This window comes from Episyrphus balteatus, chromosome 1, assembly GCF_945859705.1.
Source record: "Episyrphus balteatus chromosome 1, idEpiBalt1.1, whole genome shotgun sequence".
Lineage (NCBI taxonomy): Eukaryota > Metazoa > Arthropoda > Insecta > Diptera > Syrphidae > Episyrphus > Episyrphus balteatus.
The window spans coordinates 66,067,927-66,087,524 of record NC_079134.1 but is presented as its reverse complement, the minus strand read 5'-3'; the positions used below and the strand labels follow the sequence as shown (position 1 = coordinate 66,087,524).

Genomic DNA, 19,598 nt, shown 5'->3' with positions numbered 1-19,598 from the left:
TGTGAAGTCCAAATCATCGAAATCCCGCAGAAAAAGAGATCTTCTTATCCAACGACTGAAGGAAGAAAAGCAACTGCGTGAACAAAGTAATCAGCAGTACTTACAAGAGAAGTACAAAATTCTGTGTGAATTTAGCAGTTCGGATGAGGATCTAGAAAAAGGTAAATCGGTAGAAGTAGATCGTACCAAACTAACCAAAATGTGGGTAGAAAAATTAAAAAACCATGCACCAGAAACCTGTGCTATGAAAAATACTAATGAAAACCCTATTAAGTCTGTTGTCGTGCCTCAGAGGCAGCCTGACCCATGCAACGTCAAACATTTTGAAAGTCAACCATCACAGATCCAAACAAAAATGCCAGCTGTAACCATGAACCCTTATGATCGACCTGACCCTTATGATCGTATGCGAATCGGTAGACCAGACCACATACTCCATGCTATGATTGCCAAAGCTATGAACCAAGCACCTCCAAAAGCTGATTAGATGGAAACGCTTATTGAATACGCACTCGCAATCCAAAATGTATGTGCCACAATGGAAGCGTCGCATATGACAGCCCACTTGAACAACCCCACGCTTCTTAAAGAGTTTGTTGACAAATTAACACCACACCTTCTTTTAAACTGGGCCATTTTCTCAAAAAATTTGGAACAACCCACGTTGCCAGAATTTTCCAATTGGTTAAGTGAAATTGCCGAAGCTACCTGTTCCGTCACAACGCCAAATGTGAAGCCAATCGAAAGAAGAGAAAGACGTAGTAATGGTTTGTTTTCTCATGACGTGGTTGATGTTCCAAACCAAAGAAATGTTACCTTTGTAACAATTTTCATTCACTTAATGATTGCAACGAATTTAAACAAACTGGACGGTCAGAGAGGTGGAACATTGTTCGAAAAAACAATTTATGTCATACATGCTTGTTAAGACACCCACATTCGCGATGCAAAACAACAACATTATGTGGAGTAGGCGGATGTGCATTGAAACATCATCCACTTTTGCATAAATATACAAGTGCATCTGGGCAGCGATCTGGTTAATTGACTTTGGGTTGCCATTCTGGTAGAAATGAAATCAACCATGTATCGAATGTGCTCTTTAGTATTATACCGGTGAGACTATACGGAAACAATACATTTTTAGAAACGTTTGCCTTCTTAGATAGAGGTTCGTCTTTAACGTTGGTAGATGAAGAGCTCGCTGATGACCTTAATCTCATCGGTAGGGCCGAGGAGCTATGCTTAAGATGGACGTCCGAAAAGAATTCAAAAATAGTCACTTTAAGCATTTCAGGATGCAACGAGGGTTCCAAAAAATACAGTCTTCAGAATGCTCGCACAGTAAGCAATTTGGGACTGCCAACACAATCCGTTTCAAGCCTTGTTCTTAAAAACCGATATCCATATATGAAGGGTTTGCCTATTCTTTCGTACCAATATGCACAACCAAGAATTCTTATCGGTATGGATAATTGGAAGCTTGGTGTTCCTTTAAAAGTGTTTGAGGGTAACTGGTCCGAACCAATGGCAACAAAAACACGGTTAGGATGGTCCGTACATGGGCCTGAAAGAGAAAACAACATTGAAAATGAATTTGCTTTAAACATTTATCAAACCCAAAGTGACACAGATCTTCACCAACTTGTGGAAAAATATTTTTCAATTGAAAACATGGGCGTGCGTATTCCAACACAACAATTGACATCTGCAGAAGAAAAGAGAGCCCTTGACATACTTGAAGAAAGTTGTGTTCGCGTCGGAAAACAATTTGAAGTTGGTCTTCTCTGGAAGTATGATGAATTTATTTTGCCTGACAGTTACCGCATGGCATTTCATCGATTTCAAATACTTGATCGAAAAATTCAAAAAGATGTCGAGCTGAGTGAAAATTTAAATGAACAAATTTCTAATTTAGTGGCGAAGGGATATGCTAAAAAGTTATCGCCAGACGAGTTAGATGTCCATGGCCATGTCTGGTATCTACCAATTTTTATTGTCAAGAATCCAAATAACCCTGCAAAAGTAAGACTCGTGTGGGACGCAGCTGCCAAGTGTGATGGTGTGTCTCCCAACGACTTCTTATTGAAGGGACCGGACCAGTTAGTTCCAATCACAACAGTTCTATACGGATTTCGTTGCGAAGAATTGCAGTCTGTGGGGACATAGCTGAAATGTTTCACCAAGTGCGGGTGCGTAAGTCAGATAGGTCTGTGCAGCGATTTTTGTGGAGATCTGAAAATCATCAAGACAAACCTAGTGTTTACGAGATGCAGGCCCTGACATTCGGCGCAACATGCTCGCCGTGTATTGCCCACTATGTAAAAAATCAAAATGCTATGAGTTTCAGCAGCAGCAAGCCTAGAGCAGTCGAGGCAATTCTGCAACATCATTATGTGGATGATTTCATTGATAGCACCGACACCATTGATGAAGCTACACGACTTGCAAAAGACGTAAAGTATATTCATGCAAATGCTGGGTTTCATGTAAGAAACTGGATGTCCAACTCATCAGCTGTTCTTAATGCATTACAAGAAAAATGTGAAAGGTCAAATTCGAGCAAAGCCTTTGGGATGAATGACTCTGACACGGCAATAACGGAAAAGGTATTGGGCATGCATTGGAATACTTCCTGTGATTCCTTTACATACGTTTTAAATTTTAATACATTAAATAGAAAAGTCCTTACGGACCTTACGGAGAAAAAAGTACCAACAAAGCGTGAGGTTCTTAAAATTTTAATGTCTATTTTCGATCCGATGGGATTTCTCTCCCACTTTCTAGTGTTTGTAAAAATTCTTTTACAAGATATTTGGAGTATTGAGTTAGACTGGGATGAAGAACTGCCTATACAGTTATACGAAAGGTGTGTAAGATGGCAAAATCTGTTACCAAGAGTTACAGAACTACAGATTCCAAGGTGCTATTCCTCAAACTTAAATCAAAAGGGAACTTCCATTCAATTACATACATTTGTAGACGCCAGCGAAAATGCTTACGCTGCGGTGTCTTATTTTCGAATTGAGCAGGGAAACAAAGTTGAAACTATTATAGTAAGTGCGAAAACAAAAGTAGCTCCCAGGCGTCCATTGTCTATTCCTAGGCTTGAACTGCAAGCAGCTGTACTCGGAGTACGCCTTATGAACTCTATTTGTAATGCACATAGTTTTCCCATAAGTCAAAAGTTTCTGTGGTCCGACTCAAAGGCTGTGCTTTCCTGGCTCCGCACTGAACCCCGCAACTTCCAGCAATTAGTGATGTATCGAGTTGGAGAGATTTCGGAATCCACCAACATTTTGGACTGGAAATGGATTCCCTCAAAATTAAATGTGGCAGATAAAGCAACAAAATGGAACTCCGATCCCGAGTGGGATGTAAGAAATGAATGGTTTAGAGGCCCAGTTTTTCTTCAAAAAAGCTCAATTGAATGGCCAGAAATGCCAACAATCCAAAACAATGACAAGAACGAGTTCCGGCCACATCTGTTACTAATTAACCAAATGAAAGCAGCAATCAATAAGTTGATTGATGAGAACCGCTTTAGAACCTGGAGAAAGTTGATGCGATCAGCTGCGTTCGTCTTCATGTATATGGAGAAAATGAAGTAAAATGCGGAGCGACGTAAACTTAAAGATTTCGAGCCTCTTAATCTAATTAAGGCTACATATAAAATAAATAAAAAATGTTGTTTTATCATCTGGTGCAATAAGAAAATCTCAAACGCTTATTTATCGACAATGCCAAGCAAATGTTTATTTGGAAGAAATAATTATTTTAAAAAAATGTGCTGAAGAAAAACACCAGATTCCAAAAAGTAGTGCTCTTTATAAACTATCTCCTTTTTTGGATACAAATGGAGTTTTGAGAATGCAGGGGCGGACTACTTTTGCCGATTTAGTTGCAATGGATTGCAGGAACCCAATAATTCTGCCAAAGTCGGATTATATTACTCACTTGTTAGTTGATGATTATCATCTTAAATACCATCATCTGAACCATGAACCACTGTTCTGAATGAAATACGGCAAAAATATTACATCCCAAAGCTGAGAATTGTGCTTAAAGCTGTAAGAAAAGACTGTCAATATTGCAAGATTCATAGAGTTCGTCCTCGAATTTCTGAAATGGCTAATTTGCCTAAAGCAAGACTAGGAGCGTTTTTTAAACCTTTTTCATTTGTTGGAGTGGATTTCTTCGGTCCGATTAATGCCACTGTGGGGAGACGGAATGAGAAGAGATGGGGTGCACTTTTCACGTGTCTTACTGTCAGGGCGGTGCATATAGAGGTAGCTCATAATTTAACTACAGATTCTTTCATCATGTGTTTAAGAAATTTTATCGCGCGCCGTGGGTCACCTTTGGAGATATACAGTGACAATGGAACAAATTTCCGAGGAGCGGAAAAGGTGCTTCGGGAAGAATGGAAGAATGTTGACCTTGGGTCAGGTCGCCAATGAGTTTACGACGGCAGATTTAAAGTGGAGGTTTAATCCACCGTCAGCTCCCCACATGGGCGGCGCGTGGGAAAGGCTGGTACGATCAATTAAAACCGTACTTTATCAAATACTTCCTTCAAGAAAAGTTGGTGACGAGACTTTGCGTATTGTCCTTATTGAGGTTGAGCACGTTATTAATTGAAGGCCTTTAACATTTGTATCTATGGAGTCAGTGGATGATGAGGCGTTAACGCCTAACCACTTCCTCCTTGGTAAGTCAGACGGGTCAAAACCACTCTGCGATCTACAAAATATAGATTTCCGAAAGAGGAAGCAATCACAACTGTTGGCTGAACTTTTTGGAAAAGGTGGGTAAAAGCCTATCTACCAACATTAAACCGAAGATCAAAATGGCACACTAAAGTTAAACCACTCGCTAAAGGAGACTTAGTAGTCATAGTGGACAATGATCTTCCAAGGAACTGCTGGCCAAAATTGCTTGTTGTGGACGTGACCATGGGGAAAGATGGATAGGTTCGCCGAGCAAAAGTGCAAACAAAATCAGGTCTGTATGAGCGACCTGCTGTTAAATTGGCTGTCTTGGATGTAACTGGACCAGAGAAAGGGAGTAAGGCAGATGCGGATAGCAGTCAGCTTACTGGGGGCGGTATGTTAACGCCACCTACCTACCAATGCAACAAGTCATTTCATTGACGACCCTGTTCTCGTTAATTTAATTTTTTACTTTTTTCTTTCTCTTCTTTTTCGCACTTTGCGCCAACTTTCTATTATATAAGCTTATATAACCTTAAATTTATATACATTGGCTAGTTGCACTTTAAGAACGTGCTTTTAATTTTTATGCCACTAAATTGTAATACCAAGTATTTTTAAGCCTTAACAAAGGAAAACTCAAGTTTTATTTAAGGCTCTAAGAACTTGGCCACCACAATGATACTGCTTTTTAATAAAAAAAAAAAAAAAACAAAACCATCTGAAAAAAAATTTAACTCAAATTTAACCAGGTCCCAGAGTCCAATAAATTTTTAACAGCTGAAAATTTTGTATTCACCTCAATAGTGTCAAAAATTTTACACGGTGTTAACTATTTAACGCAATTCACACACGGCCTAAATGTAATAAAAACAAGTTTTACTAGCTTTAGCGAAATTTCCACGCCCCCTGCCACGCCCACTTCTGAGTGGAAACGGAAATTTTTATAATTTAATTCTTTGCTTTGTTCGGGTTAATTCATTTTCACAAATTATTTTACATCAAAAGAAACTAATTTACGGGACATGAGTACCGACAAGCCGACAACCATAATAAACAGAATAAAAAAGACAAACTGTTTATCATGGGCGAAGCGACGGTGAGCTGCCATCTGTCAAAAATAATTTTACTCTATTGTATTTTTATTTTGCAATAGGTCTAGGGTATAGCAAAAGTGCAAGACTGTTGTAAAATTTTAATCCGTATATTTTTTTGTTGTAGTGTTGTAAGATTTTACAATTTTGCAATGATACAAGACCAGTTGCATCGCATCGTGAATACCCCTATTGTTAGCAAAAGTTAACATCGGCGAATAAAAGAACGCACTTCGGCGAGACAAACAAATTTATCCAGAATATCCAGAACGCAAAAAGAAAGAAACAGAGAGAGTATGTTTGTTCCTTTATTTTTTCCTGGTTAAGGAATAGAATAAACCGGCGAGACCATATAGTTTATCCAGAAAATCCAGAGAGCAAAAATAAAGAAACAGAAATAGCTTAAAAATAATGTCAATCAGTTGTTCAACCACATTTTTTAATTGAAACACAAACACATATAAAATCAATTTGAATTATTTCATTGATTTTTATTTTCAGGAATAAGATGGGGAAACAAAAACAATTAGAATCAAAATTTTTGTATTAATAAATTATTTTTTCCCACAATTTTTATTTATTTATGTGCAAGAATTGCTTCAAAGCGCATTTTATTTTTGTTTTTGTTGAAAAACTGACAGTTTCTCACTATTACCGTGTCGTGTTCGTGGCTCGTCATTAATATTAAAATTCTTTCAACAAATTGGAAAATTTTAACTAAAAATAAAGGTTTGCATTGCTGAAACGTAGCTTAGCACTTTTCTGATAATCTATTTTGTTTTTTTGTAAAAAATTTTCTTCCCCGGCAACCTAACCACCGCCAACAATCAACAGCAACAATTCATTTCAACAATTTATGGAACTAAATCACACACAACTCCAACTCCAGCCGGTGGCCAGTGTCAACAACAAAAGAAAATGATGAAAATAATTTCATGATTGTGAAAATAAAATAAAAAAATTTTAGTCTAAAAAAAAAATAAATCGTTTTCTTTTTTTTGATGCAAATGGCTTCAAGAGCGAAACGTCATTCTTTTTTTGTTCCTTTTTGTGGTAGGTTTTCGCTGCTCCGACTCGGGTACGACCTTGGCTCCGTTTTCTTGAAGTGGAGATTTTCACCACACCATTTCCATACTACACACCTACACAACTGCCCATGTGTGAAAGAATATTCCATAAATATTCCATAATAAAATCATCTTTTATTATTTCTTATATATCTATTTTCATGAATAAGAGGGAGAAATAAAAACAATTAAAATAAAAACTTTTGCATTAATTAACTATTTTTCCTACAATTTTTATTTATTTATGTGCAAGAATTGCTTCACAGCGCATTTTAATTTTGTTTTTGTTTTTGTTAGACACAAATGCGTATGTGTGAAAGAATATTCCATAAATTCCAGGTCTGACTTGGAATATAAAGAATGCACTCCAAATATTCCAGGATGGATAAGGAAACAATAAAAAAGTTTATCCGGAATGTTCCGAAGAATAAAGAAACGAAGTAGGCGTATTCCACATTTTCGGAATATTCGGGTACGACTTTGGATAAGGAATAGAATAGACCAGTGAGACAATTCAGAAAATCCAGAACGCAAAAATAAAGAAACTGAAATAGTTTAAAAAGAATGTCAATCAGCTGTTCAACGATAGTCAAAACACAAACACATATAAAATCATCTTTCATTATTTCTTATATTTCTATTTTCGTGAATAAGATGGAGAGATAAAAACAATTAGAATAAAAACTTTTGTATTACCTAATAAATTATTTTTTCCCATAATTTGTATTTATTTGTGTGCAAGAATTGCTTCAGAGCGAATTTTAATTTTGGTTTTGTTGAAAAAATGATAGCTTCTCACTACACATACACACAACTGCGTATGGGTGAATGAATATTCCATAAATGTTAATCTGTCAAACACAACTAAACTTTCTAGAGAGGGGAAGATGTGAGAAGAGAATTTTTTGTTTGTTTTTCGTATTAGAATTTATTTAATGCATATTTTTGTTTCAATTTGCTAATAATTCAATTTAAAAGAATTATTTCAGTACCAAATTAATTCTTTCTTGTTTATTCATGCATTAAATTGATCTCAAAAAATTTTATTTTGACAGATCAACAAAATAAGTGCGTACCATCAAGTGAGATTTCTGAACGCTCAGAGAATTTTTAAGTAAGACAAAAAATCTCAGCTGAGCGCTCACTTTTTATTCTGAGATTTCTGAGACGAACATTTTTTGGATTCAATTTTTCAGTTTTCTTTCTCTTTCTTTATTTTTTTTTTTTTTGTTATTGTTTTGACGTTTGTTTTTTGGTGGTGTGCGGTAATAAAAGTGCTAAAAACATGAAAAATTTAATGAAAATTTGAAGAAAATGTTATTATTTTGAGCTTGCTTCACGAAATAACATATGTAAACAAATTTGTATCACAATTTAATATTTGAAGAAAAGTTGGAATTGTGTGAAGTTGCAGTTTAAGACTGGGTTCCCTTTTTCAGCAAAGTCAAATCTCATGTAAAAGCATTTGTGTGTATTAGTGAATTTGTTTCGCTCTCTCGCCATCGAATTCTCTGGTTTTTTACTCTCAGGATGTTGGTTATGGTTTTCATTCATTGTCTCTTTGTGAGATCGCCATCGCACTCACGCGTGCGGGGTGACATGCAAATGGATGTAGGTATACTACATAGATCTTTATATGGATATGGTTTGTGGACGAAAACTGGTTTGAAATTCAATATTTTCATGAAAGATTTCTGGAGTGTCTACCTAATTATTTTTGAAATGAAAAAGAAACTTGTTTCCATGTTGCTGTTGTGGATGGCATTTGAGTTTTTTGTGTATCAGAGAAATTTTTTGCATTATAATAATAATTATAGTTGTTCAGCGGAGAAGCAGGTAGAGGATGTGTTATATGGGTGCATTGATATAATATACTTGACAGTATCCTTTGTGTAGTTTGTATAAAAATATGAGTAGATGCGCAGAAGGATTGATTTTCAGGTTCTTGCTCACTTTTGAGTTGTTCTTCGTTGAGAAATTTTTTGTCTCGCACACGCGCGTGCCGGCTGACATGGAAATGTATTTACTTACAATATATAGAATGTTTAGGTGCTTATGTGTATGTTGTTTGAGGATGGACTCGATATCAATCCAATTTACTTTCAACACCTTTTTAATAAAGATTTTTTTAGAGTCACCAATGCAATGAACTCAGTTCGTAACTGAATCGATTTTGTTTTTTATTTACCTATACCTACATTATTAGGAAACAAAAATAAGGCAGCATTCATAACTTATAAGTTACTTTTTTTTAAATCTTGAAATTAATTTTTCAATTATGTAATCAAAGTTTAGGGAAGTTTTCAAAAATAATTTTCAAGCTCAACACTTTGAAAAAAAATGATCTATTTTTTCAAACTGATATTTTATTTATAAATTCAGATAGGCATTAGCTACTTTTTTGCTTGTTTCCTCAGTAGGTGTAATTTTAAAAACTTTTTTTTTTGCTAAGGAAACATACTGAGCATCTTCACCTATTCAAAACTACTTCTATAAATACCATCAAGTACATTCTAACCACAAATACACTTATATAACCCTTTACCCATTCCCCCGCGAAAATATAACTACATATTATACCTACAAACCTACAAAAAAAAACCGAATCCGCAACATATAAACAAAGACAATGAAAAACAAAACGACATATTTATATTATATAACCCCGCATGCACGCGCGAGTGTAGTATAATAAACAATACAACCCAGAAATCAACCTAAATATAGAAATCAATCATTGTGCACAAGCACATGTCAAATGTCAATACACATTTTTACACACAAACAAATGCATACCACATATCTAATCCTTTACCTATATCCCCGCACGAGCGATGTGAATATTACACAATGCAAAGAATTTCGCTGACACCAAAAAAAACCCAAAAGTGTCAACTCGCAACCGCGGCGGGTGCGATATTATAAACACGAAATGAATTGTTAGAAGAAACCCAAGAGTCAACAAGAACAAAACAACCCTTTTTGAAAACAAAAGATAATGATCTTGCAAAAAATATCTACTATCTACCTACTCTCTGCAGCATCTTCATAATTTCATGAATGATTTCTGCCTGCCTGAGTGAGGAAATAGGAAACAAAAAAAAAAGTATTATGTAAACACAAAAAACAAAAACAAAATATAACGAGAAAATGAGAGCGCAAGAGCAAGTTTTTTTTTCAATAAATAGAAAAGAACAGAAAAAAAGAGTTCATCAGCGCCAGCTTATGCGTGGCATTCTTTTGAACTAAATTTGCATGTGTGCGTGATCAATGGAATTTTCAAAGTAAAAAAAGCTAAAATAGACACTTTTTCAACAATTTATATTAAAAATACTGTGAGCAAAAATATATATTTTTTTTTTGAAACTGATTTGAAATATAATGAAAAAAAATAATAAAAATAAATTGTGGATGCTTTGACTGCCCCTTCCTCAGAAACAGAATGCAAATATTGGTTTATTAAAATCAAATTTTTAGTGTGTAAATAAAAAAAATATTTTTTTTGGCAAACGGGTTGCATGAACAACTTTATTAACTTCTCATTAAAATATACAAAAACATTTTAAAAAATAATCACGCTTTGCCCCACGACTAAAATGCTAAAAAAGTGCATTTTGACACCTTTCCTTCAAATTAACCCTTCAAACTAACTTCAAATTAAATTTTAGAAATTTTTTTGGATTCTCCTAATTTCCCTTTATTGTTTTCTTTTTGTTTCATCTAAAAACACTAATAAACGGTAAAGTTATTCTAAGAAGAGTGAGTAAAAAAACATGAAATTACAACAAATTAACGAAGCTTTTTTTCTAATAAAAAAAAAAAAAAAAAAAAAAAATCTGTTTCGCGTACTGCATGAAAACACATTTGGTCATTATAAAACAAAAAAAAAATAAATAAAAAGTTTACAAACAACGGTGCCCCAACCAAAATTCTGATTCAATCTAACTTTGCAGGAAAAAAAATCATTTTTGACCCTTATAAAAATCGCACAAGAAATGTTTCTAAAATTTAAATGATGCAAAAATATTGGTACGTTTATTACCTTTTCAAAAAAGTAAGTTTCATAAGATTATCTTATAAACTGCAAAAGTAATACAACAATTAGTCAACCATCTTCCATTAAAATGCTATGGAAACCCCCCCTTAAGTGTTGGATGTGAAAAAAAAATTGGATTCATGTGAGAAACTTGTTCCACAAAATTATTTTGCTCTCTTTCAAAACGACCATGAGCCCTAAATGAGCCCACATATAAGTTGAAATTTTCTAACAAAATTTAACATAAACAACAACAACGATTTTTGTTGACACAACTACCAAAGTTATTTTTATTTAACAAAAGAACGGGCCACCGATATCTCGAGTCGTCAATTCTATAGGTATATAATACACGTTTTCGATTCGATTCAGCTCCCCGAGTCGGATCGGAACGATAAATCCGGATTCAATTCGATCCAGGTATATATAGACCTTAATCCTGATTCAATTCGGATTCAAATCGCCGTATAAACGGGAAATACCCTTCAAGCGAGAAAACGGCTATGTGAAGCTGGCACCCCCAAATGCAAAATTTTTTTTCAAACCTATATGGTTCGATTGCCCAAGGTTAGCCCAGGATAGCCCAAGATTTTTTTTTCGCTAGCCCACCCTTAGTTTTAAGATTATAACGGAATTATTTTTTTCACCTCAAAAATCACAACAATAAAACGAAAACGAAAATATTTAAATTTTTTTTCCTGTGAAAAAATCCTTAGTTTAAAACCGTGGTTTGTTTGCCCAAGGTTAGCCCAGGATAGCCCAACTTTTATTTTTGCTATCGTAAGCTTAGTTTAAAAATTATAGAAGAATTAGTTTTTATTCACCACACAAAAAAAAAGTACGTATACACCTCAGTGACCCTTTTTTAATTTATAATTATGAACAATTAAATTCACTGGTGTTTGCATTGGGCCTCAAATGTTTTTAATTTGAATTAACATTTTTACTTGATTGAATGTAGTCCATATAACATTCCTGTTAAGAAGCTTAAGTTGACATTTAACATTAAAAGCCACAACAAACGAATAATTTTTCAAGTCTCAAAATCAATTTTTTGTTTTGTTTGCCATATAAGTACCTCGAAAAGCTACCTGCTTAGTAAAATATATCCAAACGTATTTCAAAAAGTAACAACAAATATGAAATGGTGTGAAGTGATTGCTTTTTCAGAACACGAAAAAACACTTTTTTCAAAACACCAACTTCTTAAAAATCAAAATTTGTTTTTTTTCAGTGTAAAATTTATCCTTTTTTCATTTTTCCTCAATAAACCATTCTAATTCCAACTAATTACATCACTTTTTGCTAGCCCACCTTCAGTTTAAAAGTTATAACAAAAAAACTTTTTTCAAAGTACCAACTTCTTAAAAATCAAAATTTTTTTTTTTTCAGTGTAAAATTTATCCTCTTTTCATTTTTTCTCAATTAACCATTCTAATTCCAACTAAGTACATCTTTTTTTTCGTTAGCCCACCCTCAGTTTAAAAGTTATAACAAAAAACTTTTTTCAAAGTACCAACTTCTTAAAAATCAAAAAAAAAAAATTTTTCAGTCTAAAATTTATCCTTTTTTCATTTGTAATTGATGTAGGTAATTAGTTGGAATCAGAATGGTTAATTGAGGAAAAATGAAAAAAGGATAATTTTACACTGAAAAAAACAAATTTTGATTTTTAAGAAGTTGGTACTTTGAAAAAAGTTTTTTGTTATAACTTTTAAACTAAGGGTGGGCTAACAAAAAAAAGTGATGTAATTAGTTGGAATTAGAATGGTTAATTGAGGAAAAATGAAAAAAGGATAAATTTTACACTGAAAAAAACAAATTTTGATTTTTAAGAAGTTGGTACTGAATGAAAAAAAGGTTAAATTTTACACTGAAAAAAAACAAATTTTGATTTTTAAGAAGTTTGTACTTTGAAAAAAGTTTTTTGTTATAACTTTTAAACTAAGGGTGGGCTAACGAAAAAAAGTGATGTAATTGGTTGAAATTAGAATGGTTAATTGAGGAAAAATGAAAAAAGGATAAATTTTACACTGAAAAACAAATTTTGATTTTTAAGAAGTTGGTACTTTGAAAAATGTTTTTTTTGTTATAACTTTTAAACTAAGGGTGGGCTAACGAAAAAAAATGAAATGTAATTAGTTGGAATTAGAATGGTTAATTGAGGAAAAATGAAAAAAGGATAAATTTTACGCTGAAAAAAACAAATTTTGATTTTTAAGAAGTTGGTACTTTGAAAAAAGTTGTTTGTTATAACTTTTAAACTAAGGGTGGGCTAACAAAAAAAAGTGATGTAATTAGTTGGAATTAGAATGGTCAATTGTGGAAAAATGAAAAAAGGATAAATTTTACACTGAAAAAAACAAATTTTGATTTTTAAGAAGTTGGTACTTTGAAAAAAGTTTTTTGTTATAACTTTTAAATAAAGAGTGGGCTAACGAAAAAAAGTGATGTTATTAGTTGGAATGAGAATGGTCAATTGAGAAAAAATGAAAAAAGGATAAATTTTACACTGAAAAAAAAAAATTTTGATTTTTAAGAAGTTGGTACTTTGAAAAAAGTTTTTTGTTATAACTTTTAAACTCAGGGTGGGCTAACGAAAAGTGATGTAATTAATTGGAATTAGAATGGTTAATTGAGAAAAATTGAAAAAAGGATAAATTTTATACTGAAAAAAAAAAATTTGATTTTTAAGAAGTTGGTACTTTGAAAAAAGTTTTTTGTTATAACTTTTAAACTCAGGGTGGGCTAACGAAAAAAAGTGATGTAATTATTTGGAATTAGAATGGTTTATTGAGGAAAAATGAAAAAAGGATACATTTTACACTGAAAAAAAATTTTTTTGATTTTTAAGAAGTTGGTACTTTGAAAAAAGTTTTTTGTTCTAACTTTTAAACTAAGGGTGGGCTAACGAAAAAAAGTGATGTAATTAGTTGGAATTAGAATGGTTAATTGAGAAAAAATGATAAAAGTATAAATTTTACATTAAAAAAACAAATTTTGATTTTTAAGAAGTTGGTACTATGAAAAAAGTGTTTTCTCGTGTTCTGAAAAAGCAATCACTTCACACCATTTCATATTTGTTGTTACTTTTTGAAATATGTTTGGATATATTTTTTTAAGCATGTAGCTTTTCTAGGTACTTATATGGCAAACAAAACAAAAAATTGATTTTGAGACTTGAAAAATTATTCGTTTGTTGTGGCTTTTAATGTTAAATGTCAACTTAAGCTTCTTAACAGGAATGTTATATGGACTACATTCAATCAAGTAAAAATGTTAATTCAAATTAAAAACATTTGAGGCCCAATGCAAACACCAGTGAATTTAATTGTTCATAATTATAAATTAAAAAAGGGTCACTGAGGTGTATACGTACTTTTTTGTTTTTGGTGTGGTGAATAAAAACTAATTCTTCTATAATTTTTAAACTAAGCTTACGATAGCAAAAATAAAAGTTGGGCTATCCTGGGCTAACCTTGGGCAAACAAACCACGGTTTTAAACTAAGGATTTTCTCACAGGAAAAAAAATTTAAATTTTTTCGTTTTCTGATATGAAAAAAAGTTTTTTGTTGTATCTTTTGAAAAAATAGTGCAATCAAGAAAAAAAAAGTTGGGCTATCCTGGGCTAACGTTGGGCAATCGAACCATATAGGTTTGAAAAAAAAAATTTGCATTTGGGGGTGCCAGCTTCACAGAGCCCAAGAAAACGGAGTTCAGAAAAGACACACCGACCGAGAAAAACGGGGTTGCACTCACACACTTGCAACTTTTTGTATATGAATACAAAGTCGAAGGAGAAGTAGTGGTGAAAAAACCAATGCATATAAAACTGGCTCCGCGGTGATTATAATTTCCATACTAATTCGAGCCGCCTTCGGACCCGTTTCGTAGTCGAAGTCGGAGTGGATTCAGACCGGGGTCGGACTCGTTTGCTTGAAGGGTAGCTTAGAAAGAATGTCAATCAGCTGTTCAACCACATCTTTTACTAGGCCCAGTGTGAATTGCCTCAAATATTTTAATCCGTGTTAAATTTTTGGCACTATTGATGTTAATAAAAAAAATTTCAGCTGTATGGATTATTGTTAAAAAAATTTTCTGCCATGATACTCATTTTTAATAAAAATAAAAAAAAAACAAAACAAAACCATCAGCAAATAAAATTAAACTCAAATTTAACCAGGTCCCAGAGCCCAGTAAATTTTTAACAATTGAAAAATTTTTATTCACCTAAATAGTGTCAAAAATTTAACACGGTGTTAACTATTAAACGCAATTCACACACTGCATTAAAACACAAACATATATAAAATCGTCTTTTATTAACCCCGTGTTAAATTTTTGACACTATTGGGGTGAATAAAATTCAATTTTTTTAATATTTTTCTTTGCCTCTTTTTTGCCAGGAAACTCCTTTTTAATAAATAAAAAAAAAAAAAACAAAACAAAACCATCTGCAAAAATAGTTTAACCTAATTTAACCAGGTCCCAGAGCCCATTATATTTTTAACAGCTGAAATGTTTTATTCACCTCAATAGTGTCAAAAATTTTACACGGTGTTAACTATTTAACGCAATTCACACACGGCCTTAAAACACAAACATATATAAAGTCGTTTTTCATTATTTCTTATATTTCTATTTTCCTGCATAAGATGGAGAAATAAAAACAATTAAGGGCCCAACCCATAGAATCCGTTGCGTCCGTTCCGTCATGGTTTTCAACTGACAGTTCGATAAAATACACACGTTCTTATGGGAAGCGACCCATAAGCAACAGATCGGATGGAGACGGACGGATTCGACGGAAGAAGTAACCCAACTTTCTACTTCTTCATCCGTCGTATCCTTTGACATTGGTTGTCAACAATAGATCAGTTCGATTTTCTGTTTCTGAGTGCACACCGGGGATTTTCAGAACTAAGAACTGTGTTCTTTTGTGAACTTTAATTGTATATTTGTGAAGAAAATGTAATAAAAGTAACATTTAATGATATATCTAATAAATTATATCAATTAAATACTCAAATTCTGTTGTTGAGTTCAATTTTACTATGCCAAATAGTCATACCTACAACTCATAATTTGTTATAAAAAGTTGTTTTTAACTGAAGAGCAAGTACCTACAGGAAATCTAGTCGTGCATTTTATTTTATTAAAAAAAAGAATAATAATAATAGTTAAAAATTTCTTGCATCAGAACTTCCTTAGTGCAAATTCAGCGATAAAATATCGAACACACCTTGGAATTTGAAATCAGCTGTCAAAAAGCAATCCGTCATACGACGTATTTGGCGCATTCACAAACCTAGGTGCTCGTAGTCGACTCGTTCTGATTGGCTGAAAAGAGCTAAGAAATTAGTTAAAATTTCCCCTCCGACGTAGTGTAAAAATTTTCGACTTCAAAGTTAGCTGACATTTCTCAGTCAGTTTTTGATGGAAACATATTCTGTTTGAATTTTAAATTTGGTGGAATTGATGAAAAAAGCATATAAAATAAAATTTATTGTGCAGTATGTGAATATAAATCAGGAAACTTAGGAATTTCAAAGAAAAAAGCTATTTAAACCACTCAAAACACATTTTTTTTATTGCATCTGTCACCTAGCTTTGTAGTGCAAATTCGCATTCCAAAAGCTAGTCGAAACTTGACTACGTAGCACCTAGGTTTGTGAATGCGTCCAGTGCCGAAGAAAAAATAAAAAAAAAACGAAAAAAAAAATTTTTTGACATTTCAATTCTGAGGAAAAGTGGCGTGTATTTTGCATGTATGCATTTGTTTTCCTCAGAATTGATTTGATTTCATTGGTTGGTTCTTTCTTGTATTTCTTTAATAAACAGTTATGATAGAAAGGAAAAAGACAAAGACAGATTGCCTAAAAGCCCAATTCTATGGGTCACCCCTTTCTGTCCCATCTTCAACTTCAACGGATGGATTGACGGCAGACAGATTCTATGGGTTGGGTTTTTTATGCCGTGTGTGAATTGCGTTAAATAGTTAACACCGTGTAAAATTTTTGACACTACTGAGGTGAATACAAAATTTCAGCTGTACCCAACTAGCACAACAGCTTCTATAAATTGAGATCTCGTAGGTATTACTTTTTGTACAGCTTGTATTGAGCTTGCTTCGGAATCTAATTGCTTATAGAAGTTCGAACTTGTTTAACAACTTGTAATAAGTTGTTTAAATACTGTTAAAGAAACTTAAACAAAAAAAGCTTGTTTTCGGAAAAGCCTGCTTAATGAATTTATAGAAGCTTTACAGAAATTACCAAGTTTAGTATTTGGTTTTTGGTTTTGATATTGAATAATCGAGCTGGGACACTTTTTGGTTTTGACATTGAATAATTTAGCTCGCACATTTTTTGTTTTGACATTTCTGCTATTTGAACTGAATAAGTTCTTGACTCATTGACCTATTATATAATAGGTCAATGTCTTGACTTCATTAATGAATATACTAGGATGGCCGAGTGGGTTGAGTGGCGGACTGCCACTTTACTATTTTACTTGTTATCGGTCCCTCTATTCACTGCGTCAATCCAAACCCTCCATCTGTTGCCTAGAAGCCTAAAACATCATTTTTTGTTGCACGAGTTTCCATAAGATTGCATGTGTTTCCAAAACTTTGAAGCCGTTTTTCTCAAAACTACAATTTTGCAGATTCGTGGTTTTAGCTTTGTGCCCACGACATGTATTAAAGATCTAAACATGTTCTTCCGAAACTATCTGTCAAATCTAAAAGCTTCGGTAAAACTTCGTTTAAACTTCTTAAAGAAGATCAAACTTGTATAACGTTCTCCTTTTTCCATGTCCAACAACCTTACTAATGTTTAAAAGAAGCTGAAATGTAGCTTTTGTAATACCTTAACCGAAGCTGAAATGTTAGTTGGGTATGGCTTATTGTTTAATATTTTTCTCTGCCTCTTTTCTGCCAAGAAACTCCTTTTTAATAAAAAAAAAAAAACCATCTGCAAAAAAATTTAACCCAGATTTAACCAGGTCCCAGAGCCCAATAAATTTTTAACAGCTGAAAATGTTTTATTCACCTCAATAGTGTCAAAAATTTTACACGGTGTTAACTATTTAATGCAATTCACACACGGCCTTAGAATAAAAACTTTTGTATTAATAAATTATTTTTTCCCACAGTTTGTATTTATTTATGTGCAAGAATTGCTTCAGAGCTAATTTTAATTTTGTTTTTGTTGAAAAAATGACAGCTTCTCACTACACATAAACACAACTTCGTATGTGTGAAAGAATATTCCATAAATTCCAGGTCTGATTTGGAATAAAAAAAATGCATTCCAAATATTCCGGAATGGATAAAGAAATAATAAAAAAGTTTATCCGGAATATTCCGAGGAAAAAGAAACGAAATAGGCGTGTTCCACGTTTTTGGAATATTCGGAATAAATAAAGAAACACACTGGGGGTAAAAGATAGTTTTTGGAATTTCCCCATATATTAATGGATACGTTCAGGTACGCAATCCAAGTACCCTATCCAAGATACCTAAGTATCCGATACGTTTGTGACCACGAATCAGCTGTTCATAAAATTTCCCATAAGGTACACGAGAGACGAGAGTCCAGAAATTTTTAGGATACCTTGGGATTTTTTTGCTTGTCAACCTTAGAGGATATAATATATGGAGTGGGATTCGACTGGTTCGAAACGGAAACCGGAGTAAAACAAGGGTGTTTGCTCAGTGCCCTCCTGTTTGCACTTTTCATCAATGATATTGAAACTTATCTACCTGGAGGTGTTCGGATAGCTGGTATGACAATTAACGTTCTCTTGTACGCCGACGATTTGGTGATTCTCTCAGAAACTCCAGATAATTTGCAACTCATGATAAACCGACTATCTTCGTACTGCGTTATATGGGGACTTGAAATTAACACAGACAAGTCCAAAGTTATGGTGTTTTCGAGAACTTCACGCAATCAGAGTACAAACGCATGGGCATTCAATGGAAACGTATTAGAGGTAGTAAACCAGTATAAATACCTTGAAGTGCATCTTAATCAAACAATGAACTACAATGAACACACAACCCTAAAAGCTGCCTCATCGCAAAGCTTGCTGAATATGTCGTGGAAAAATGTATTTTCGAATCAACGTATTGTTCTGTCAGTAAAATATAAGATCTTTGACGCTGTTGTGAAATTTTCTCTCTGCTACGCTACTCAAGTTTGGGGTATAAATGAGTTTGATGAAGTAGAAAAGTTTCATAGAAGTTTTTTGAAGAAACTGTTCAGTCTTCCGATGAAATCCCCGAACTATGCCCTATATCTTGAAACAGGTCTTCCTAAAATATACACTAGAGTGATTCGGGGGAACCCCATAAAATGTTCCGCCTTTGCAGATTTTTAGATAGCCAACATTTCAGCTCGATTGGATAAGTCTAAATGGTGCCGACACTCGCTCAAAGTATCAAAAATCTCTGTTTTTTCACTGTTTCTTGAAGTTTTTCGATGAGTGCATGCCTCCATTTTATTTTAATTTGATGGCTGTCATCGACAAGCGCCCTTCAAGCAAACAAGTCCGACCTCGGTCCGAATCCGCTCCGCCTGAGGCGGAGCTGAGTCCGACTTCAGCTCAGAAAATGGTCCGAAGGCGGCTCAAATTAGTATGGAAATTATAATCACCGCGAAGTCGATATATATGTATTGGTGT

General features: G+C 33.5%; 1 protein-coding gene across 1 annotated transcript; it reads left to right on the top strand.

Moving 5' to 3' along the window:
• The first annotated feature begins 2,270 nt into the window (after positions 1–2,270).
• On the top strand, positions 2,271–3,611 carry LOC129905848 (uncharacterized). The gene has a single exon (XM_055981465.1). The coding sequence runs from the start codon at positions 2,271–2,273 to the stop codon at positions 3,609–3,611; it is 1,341 nt and encodes a 446-aa protein (XP_055837440.1).
• Positions 3,612–19,598: the final 15,987 nt, after the last annotated feature.